Here is a 9,495-nt window from a genome sequence, read left to right as displayed (position 1 = left end):
TAGACATTAAAAAACACAATCTAATAGGTAGAAAATTTAATTTATTGTTGGTTTCCAGCCGTAGCTGTATCCCTGCTAGCCACAACCGTAACTATGCACACATTAGTCTGATTGACTTGAAATTTGGCATACAATGTCTTTTTGACCAAGGTGCCACCAACATCTATAGGTGCTTTCACGCCATATCGTAATTACCGTAATTACGAGATAACAGCACGTGACATTCTACTCGGAGCTGTTCACGTCCTCGGACTCGGAATTATGCTTTTCTATGGCAACACTATCAACACCTAAACAGAGCCTGCGGTGGTCAGGTGGTACAGCGGTCACGTGGTACAAGTCATAGTTCTCAGAAAACTCCCAGTTCACAAGTTGTGATTACGAGTTCTACGAGGACGTGAACGCTTTTTACAAGTTGGAAGCGCGAGATCACTTCTTTTACAGTGCGAAAACTTCATCTCATTTTCTTAAAATAAAATGCTATAGTATTTAACTTTTCCTCTCCATCGGCGAATGATGATTCTGAAAGAAAACGCGCCCGATGTCTGTTTGCTATAGCAACAAACGGTACTTTCATGCATCTGATTATCAGATAAACCTCGCGCTCTTATTTCAAGGTTGTTGTTAATGCTGTGGTTATTTTAACAGTTTCCTTTGTATATTCGGTTCAACGACATTGTTAAAACACATTTATCATTCAGTGGAACTGTGCATATGCTTTATACACTTCAATTTTCTTCAATAAATGCGCAGCCTTCGACTGCTCAGGTAATGTCGTCTGTATGACTGAGAGCCATTGGAAAAACTACAGAAAGGCAAAACTACTTCATTACTGGCCACGAGTACTAAGGAGAGATCACACATCAGCTGGTCAAAACATGTGTCAGTGAGACGAACTGAGCGCGAGCGCAATCCTGTGACAGTCACAGGCGGTAAATACTGGAGCGCGTGAAGGAGAGATGTGAGGGCACGAACACTGTTCAGGTCTCCATGAATTCGTGCTTGTAGTAATTTAATGTGTATATATTTTGAAAGCATTGAATCGCTATAGAAATCGTGATTCATTCGATTCTTAGCGTTTTAAATCGATTACTGTCCGAAATCGACGATTCACGATTCAAAAATCCATGTTCAAGATAGATGCATATGCATCGTCAGGGTTTGTAATCGATGCATCGAGAAAACGAGTGAATCGTTACACCCCTAGTGATTTGTCGTAAATCTCCAGCACGTGCTTTCAGATGGAGCGGCATTTACTGCACAGAGCCGTAGTTCACGGACAAGCTACGTAATATCGTGTTCATTATCGGCGATGTATCGCATGCGATAATGAAAGCTGTTTGCGTAGCTTGTCGCCACATTTCACATTCTGACTGAAATGCGGTTGGCTTGGTAATTGGTATCTGGGCTCCAACACACTTAGCAAATGCGTGAATCCATCGTTCTCAACAACTGAAAATGGGTGCATATCCAGGGTGCGAATTACGGGGGGGTCTGACCCCCCTAAAGATGGCTTGATCCCCCTGAAGGACGTCAAAACTAGTTGTGGGTGGGTGGGTCAGATAGAAATAGGCTAGCCTACACATAATATGGAGATTTACTTGTAAATATTAATATGCATTTCTATAGCCCTGACAGACTTTAAAATGCAATTTTGGCAGCCCCTGAAATGGGTCATATTGACATTACCTGAGCAGTTGAAGAATACGCTACAGCGCTTTGTCAAAGATATGCATTTATTGCTTGGACGGAGCAAGAACACCTAAAATGCATGAGTAGATTCAGTCGAGTGATAAAGTTTACCCTCTTCAACTTAATGCTGTTGAACTGAACTTACGGAGCAAACTATTTGCTGTTCTGTCAGTCAGATGTGTGTGAAAGTTGCATGTGTTTTAGGCTACTATATATAACAAACAATGCGTGTTTTCTTTTAGAATCATCATTGGCTGGTAGAAAGACAAAAATAGGTTAGCCTACATAAAAGTTATTTACCTAAAAATGAAGATAAGGCAAAGGTGTGAATAATTACATTTTAGACACTTTGTCTGTAATTTTGGATACGAAAATAAAGCCCTAAGAGATATATGATATCAAACACCACTGCCTCTTTTCGTTTTCATTTAAAAAATATAAAACAGGCAATATGTCCACATAGCCTATACTCTGATTATCTTCACTGTATGCATAATAAAATAAAATATGACAAAGCACAACTCTGCCTTTTATTGTTAAATATCCTTTAATGAACAATAATAGCCATTGTAAAAGTATAAGTAGGCTATAAAGTATAAGAGACTTATGTAATAGGAAATAGACAAAAGCAAACAATTCAGTCAAATGTATGCTACAAAGTAAGCACTGTACTATGATTAAGTTAAATAAATATATAAATATGAAACATAACTTTGTGCTCAGTCAAAAAGATATGACCTGGAACAAATAATAGATTCATGACACCAAAGATTACCTGTTAGATATAGCCTACCCAAAACAAATTTTATCTCTTGTTTAGTCACTAGTTGCGTCCCAAATGACGCACTATGCACTTGCTTCGTTTCTGAATGAATCAGCCGTTTGAACGAATCGATTGAATGAATGACTAAAAGACTCGCTTATTAAGACAGGGATTTGCCACCACCTATTGGCGCGTTTCGTTTTATATTTAGAGTATCGTTTATTTTTTTAAATAATTTCATATTTCACTATTTATTTGTATTTTTGTATGTTGAAGTAAAATTTTCTTTCTAAAGCTATTAAATGTGCACATTATGTAATTAATTAGATTTTTAAAAAAATGAATCACTTGTCAGCCCAATTTAAAATATAAAAAATAGACAGAGATATCACCTGTGGCTGATGCCTTTGATGATAGCAAGATAATAATAATAATTTAATAATTTATGCATTTAGCAGACGCTTTTATCCAAAAAATCACCAGATGACTCGAATAGCTCTATTTGAAGAAAAAAAAAAATCAATGATTGGGGTGATTTTGTAGGTGAGTAAATCAGCATAGAAATTAAACAAATTACAAGCATAGATAAATAGAATAGAACAAAGATACAAATTAAATAAACAGTGCTTTATATTTTTCAGGTAAGCCTAAGTCTAACAGTATTCTGGTACAGAAATTGAATAATCAAATATAAAATAACACTGCATAGTCTTCACTATAAATCTGTGATAAAGCTACAAAAGTGATTTTTCTCTGTGTTTTGTTGTTTGATTAACATTCATGACACATAAAGCAACAGGAACATTAAACTGCTGTGAACCAATATACTGTTACACATTCATTTTCTTTCTCAATTGTTTACCTTTCCCTAAGCAACAAGGATACTTGCAGAGACATGCATTTTGACATAATTTTGCACGTATGTGTCATTTCAGGCACAAATAGATGTGGAAGAGAATGGAATTTAGTGTTCACGTGTCTTCACTATAAATCTGTGTTAAAGCTACAAAAGTGATTTTTCTCTGTGTTTTGTTGTTTGATTAACATTCATGACACATAAAGCAACAGGAACATTAAACTGCTGTGAACCAATATACTGTTACACATTCATTTTCTTTCTCAATTGTTTACCTTTCCCTAAGCAACAAGGATACTTGCAGAGACATGCATTTTGACATAATTTTGCACGTATGTGTCATTTCAGGCACAAATAGATGTGGAAGAGAATGGAATTTAGTGTTCACGTGCATCTGCGTGGCTCTCACCATGTCTACACCGGACCACAAAATACTACAGAACCCATTATAATCAGTGATGCTGTCTTGCAGTCCACAGTATTTCAGGCACAAATAGACGCAGAAGTGAACAAATCAGTGTTCACATGCATCTGCGTGGCTCTCACCATGTCTACACCGGACCACAAAATACTACAGAACCCATTATAATCAGTGATGCTGTCTACACTGGATGCGGCGCGACGCAACACGACAAATCCACGACTGTAAACTGATGCCTCGTTCTATTTATGACGTATTGACACAAAGTTCAAATGATCTGCAAAGGTCGTTTTGTCGCGTCCAGTGTAGACAGACATGTCTGTGTGTGAGCAAAGAAAACGATCAGTATAACTATAACGATCAGTATACTAAACACCGCACATCCTGCTATGTGACTATCGCGGATGCGCACATCGCGATTATCGATGCTGAAACGATGTACCGTGCAGCCCTACTAGTTTTTACAGTGTTATAAATAATCACACACGATTACGTTGATGTTATGAATGCAATGGCCAAACAGAGGCTTTCAAATGAGTCATTGCTGAAAAAGCGGATTTTTGTTGTTCAGCGCATGGACTTTTTGGTTGGTATTCTGTCTCTATACGTTAAAATAAACCTACCATAAAAATTACAAACCCTTCATTTCTTTGCAAGTGGGAAAACTTACAAAATCAGCAAGGGATCAAATAAATATTTTCCCCACTATACATATGTATGTTTTGATGTCTATTGTTTTGTGCATTATACTGGGGTTAACTTTTATTTGTTTTTTTCACCGTAGACCTAATGGCACTGAAAGAAGACAAGGAAGTACTGAATAAAACTGAAGAGAACGATCAGTACGAGAATCTTCATGATTTCAGAACTGGAGAAAAATCTCTTTGCTGCTCACAGTCTGAAAAGACTTCCACACCAGAAGAAGCTCAAAAGACAGGAAATACAAGTAATTTCACTTGCGTTGAGTGTGGAAAGGGTTTCAGATTTAAAGGAAGCCTTAAAAGGCACATGATGATTCACACTGGAGAGAAGCCTTTCACGTGCCTTCAGTGTGGAAAGAGGTTCAGTATACAGCAAAACCTTACTTACCACCTGAGAGTACACACTGGAGAGAGACCTTTCACCTGCAAACAGTGTGGATCAAGTTTCATTCAAAAAGTATGCCTTGACAGGCACATGAGAGTTCACACCGGAGAAAAACCATTCGCATGCCAACAGTGTGGAGAGCGTTTCACTCAACCTGGAAACCTTAAAATCCACATGAGACTTCACACCGGAGAGAAACCTTACACATGTCCTCAGTGTGGAAAGAGCTTTGAGCAAAATGGAAACCTCACAGTCCACATCAGAATTCACACTGGAGAAAAGCCTTACACATGCTCTCAGTGTGGAAAGAGTTTCGCTCAAAAAGGAGTTTGTAACCGGCACATGAGTTCACACTGGAGAGAATCCATTCACAAGCTCTCACTGTGGAAAGAGTATTGATCAACATGGAAACCTTAGCGTCCGCATGAAAATTCACACTGGAGAAAACAGATAATTCACACGCCTGCCAACAGTGCAGAAAACGTTTCAAGCAAGAAGAAAACCTTAAAGAAACCACGTGAAGATTGACTCGAGAGGGAGGAACTGTTTTAAATGTCAGCAGCGAGAATTTTACAGACAAGGAACATCTGGGAATCATGCAGAGAGAAGGCTTCCTAAAACAAAGCAAATCTTGAGTTTTACATAAATAAGCTGGATTAGGGGTGGGCGATCTTCGCAAAAAATATCATTTGATTTTATCACACAAAATCACGATCTGAATTACGATCTTCCAAATTTTGAGACGTACTATCGAGAATATCCAAGCCTATGATATATCTGTTTGAACAATTTAAAATATTATTGCATTAAACAGCCAAAATTGTCACTGCATGAATGGTCACGATATGAATCAAATATATATTCATTCCTATTAAAGTTATAAAGTAGTGCTGTCAAACGATTAATCGCGATTAATCACATCCAAAATAAAAGTTTTTGTTTACATAATATACAGGTATGTGTGTGTAATGTCTGTGTATATTTATAATGTATAAACACACACATACAGTATATATTTTCAAAATATTTACATGTATATATTTATATTAATATAATTTATATTATATATAAAAATATTTAATATATAAACATAACTTATTTTTCTGAAATATGTAAATGCATGTGTGTGAATTTATATATACATAAATATACACAGTTTTCTACAAAAAAAAACCCGGAAATCGGGGGTGTATGACGTCATTGGCAGGCGACACAATGACCAGGTACGAGCCACTATTTAAAGTTGCCATTTCTTTGGATTTAAACATTCTTTGAAACATTTGGGATAATGTAAGTACACAAGTCAGCAAAATATATAACACTCCCACATGAAAAAATACTATAGTAAATACTATAGTGTTTTTGAACCATACTATAGTATAGTGTATTATACTGTATATATTATAGCATTTACAACACTTTGTTAATGAATGCTACAGCATACTGTATAGTGAACTGATACAACTGTAATAAATACTGTAGTATACTTTAGTTTTTACTACGGTAAACTGTAGTGTATTGTAGTATAATATACCCTATAGTTGTAGAAAACTTAGGTCAGTATTGGGTGAAGTAATTTGTTTATATTACTATAGTTGTTATATTACCACAGCAACTATGGAATTAACACAACAAATTAATTCAAGTACTTTATTATAATATGGTTCAAAAACACTAGTATTTACTATAAATGACTATAGTATTTTTTTCATGTGGGCTGTTCTAGTGATTTTTTGGATATTTTAATAAAAAAATCTTACATATTGTGCATTTAAGACTTAACTGGCGGTCTTGTAAATACTTGCCAAGACAGACATTTGGACATATTTTTGTGTATATTTGACCATTTATGCGCACACCTGAAACCCCAAGTATATTTTGCTTGATTCGCATTCAGCTCTTTTGCAGTTACTGTGCTTTTAATAACTTTTTTAATTCATTGCACGTGAAAGACACATGATAGAGACGCCTGATTTAATTTGGCCAGCCACAGTCATCTAATAGGGAGTCATTGCTGTAGTTTAACATTATTATGAGGACATACATGATCACAATCTCTACGATTCGCTTGAAAAGTAGACCGTAGACGTCTTCAGTTGATCGATATGTATATGATATTAAATGGTCAGATCGCCCACCCCTAAGCTGGATGATGATACTCAGCTCTTCTTCATTCTCTTGGGAGAAAAAAAGAAGTTGGAAATACCAATCATTTCTTTTATATCAAATAATCTATATACCTTTATGTCATTTGAAATCCGAAATCTTTAAGATTTGACCTCTGAAACTGCTTATTCAGTTAATACATTACTATGAAAGTAATTCTTTAAAAAGGGGAAAGAAGCAGGTTTTTGGACATTTTGATCTTTTAGCATCTCTGTTTACACTCAGATAATTTTAAACAATTTTATTCTCTCTTTTTTGCATTTTGCTGTTTTTATTACTTTTGAATGGATCCATATAGTAGCTATATGCAGTCAGGCTAAGGCAGCTTGTAGTTATTTATATATGAAGAGTTCATTTGCAAAAACCGATAAATGCCACGTTTAAAAAAAAAGAACTGATTGTCGTGTTATTCTCCACATATAGCACGTTCCTAACCCTAAACACGTTTTGTCACAAAAGCCAGTATTGTCCACTTTCAAGGCATCGCAAGTTCATGTTTTACAGCAGAAACCGACAAGTGCACTTGTTGTTTGTGAACAGAAGCTGATAAGTCCATTTTAGCAAACCAGTGTGTAGTATTCAGGTCAGGTGACAAGCCTGCTAGTCACTTAGAAAAGATGCGCTAGCTGAGAGGAGTTTCTTCTGTGGCTGCATTTATGCCCATATGAATCGGATACGTGCATTATTTGCTTCTTCCGTGAAAGCGGACAGATCGGATATTCCCCTGTTAATGCGAGTTAGAAGGATTTTTTGGAAACGTCTCGTAGTACAAATATATTTACTACAGATGAAACATCTCCAGTTGACTAGCAGAGTATTAACTTTGTTTGTTTAAAGTAAGTGGTGATCTGCCGCTTAAATGTGTCGCTTTTAAAATCACGCTGAGTGCTTGTTGCCAATGTTATCAGTGCCGGTGTCACAGACAAGTGCTTCAGTCTTTTGCTAACTGTTGTGGAGACTCTAGTGAAATTACAAAATAAAATGCACACAAACTATCACTGATGAACACATTTGGTTTTAATGAGGAAAAAAATACGAGGGTGGATTAGAAACGCTAACTTAGCAAATACAAAGCAATTACTTGGTTTTGTTTACCTCTAAAACATGAAATGTGGAGTTATCTGCTTTTGCTAAAAACAACCTTTTAATGCATAAAAACGTCTCAGGTTAGGTATGTAACCATGGTTCCCTGAGAAGGGAACGAGACACTGCGTCCTCTAGGGGTCCCATAGCGACCCCTAGAGGACACAGTTCGAAGTTCCCTCGAAAGGGAACGTCTCAGGTTACGTATGTAACCATGGTTCCCTGAGAAGGGAAGGAGACACTGCGTCCACTAGGGGTCACAGTTCGAAGTTCCCTCGAAAGGGAACTTCTCAGGTTAGGTATGTAACCATGGTTCCCTGAGAAGGGAACGAGACACTGCGTCCTCTAGGGGTCGATATGGGACCCCTAGAGGACGCAGTTCAAAGTTACCTCGAAAGGGAAACATACTTTCAGTGAACTTTAATTTTGTAAAATACCTGTATTTATTTATTTTTTTGTTATTATTACTTTATCAAAACAACCCAACTGCAGTTTGATTGATATTACTTTGGAATGCACTATTAAAAAAACAACATGATTTATGAAATTTTACAAAAATGGATTTATCTGTTTTTGCAAATAAACTCTTCATATAAGTAGCTCTAAACAAATGTAACTTTTTATAGTGTAGTGAGAGCAATAATTTTTGATCTTTTAGCATCTTTGTTTGCACTCAGATAATTTTAAACCGTTTTCGCTCTTTTTTTTCTTTTTGCATTTCTGTTTTTATTACTTGTGAATGGATCCATATGGTAGCTATATGTAGTCAGGTCAGGGCAGAGTGTAGTTATTGGTATATAAGAGGCTCTAAACAAATGTAACTTTTATAGTGGAGTGAAAGCAATATTTATGTTAATTAATGCAAAATTTTTGAAACCTTTCAGCTGTAGTTGATTTAAAGATCTCACTCCTAATATCAACCCAGAGTTTATACATTACAGTGATCATTGGGTTTAATGTTAGTTGCTTTATATGTTTTATAGAGAGAAATGGAATCGGAACAAGTTCTGATTCTATTTGTCTGTAAGCAGATTTCTTTATTTGCCAGAACTAACGAACTCTTTAATTAGTTATTAGCTACACAATAAAAAAAAAAAGGTAAAAATCAGGTAGTTGTAGCCTTTCTTTATGAAATGTCTCTAAATGTTTCACCACTTTTTTAAGCAAAGGAGCATAATTTAAATGATACACGCGAGCATGCTGATGATGTTATTCTATATGCACATGCAAAAGTCTTCACAGAAATTGAATTATATGATGGATCTGGTTTCACAATGGCTTACTAAATCATCTTAATGTCAAGAAAACTATTTGCATTTTTTTTTTTACTAAAAGGGCATATCGGGATGTAGAAGCAGATATGTTTATCCAGGGAGGTTGAATTTAAATACTCACAAATAATTCGATTCTCTGCTTTTATTTTTATTT

At 35.9% G+C, this 9,495-nt stretch overlaps 1 protein-coding gene across 3 annotated transcripts in view; it reads left to right on the top strand.

The window, feature by feature from the left end:
- Positions 1 to 5,433, top strand: part of LOC107713775 (gastrula zinc finger protein XlCGF7.1-like) — an 8,130-nt gene extending 2,697 nt beyond the window's left edge. For all 3 annotated transcript variants that reach the window (XM_016519386.1, XM_016519388.1, XM_016519387.1), the window contains exon 3: positions 4,517 to 5,433. In XM_016519386.1, coding sequence (XP_016374872.1) covers positions 4,517 to 5,217 — 701 coding nt within the window. In that variant the 3' untranslated portion in view covers positions 5,218 to 5,433. The remainder of the gene's footprint in view (positions 1 to 4,516) is intronic.
- Positions 5,434 to 9,495: the final 4,062 nt, after the last annotated feature.

Source organism: Sinocyclocheilus rhinocerous, unplaced genomic scaffold, assembly GCF_001515625.1.
Source record: "Sinocyclocheilus rhinocerous isolate Xijiao unplaced genomic scaffold, SAMN03320098_v1.1 scaffold1531, whole genome shotgun sequence".
NCBI classification, from domain to species: domain Eukaryota; kingdom Metazoa; phylum Chordata; class Actinopteri; order Cypriniformes; family Cyprinidae; genus Sinocyclocheilus; species Sinocyclocheilus rhinocerous.
Note: the sequence above shows the minus strand (reverse complement) of the source record. Positions and strands in the feature narration are given on the sequence as shown.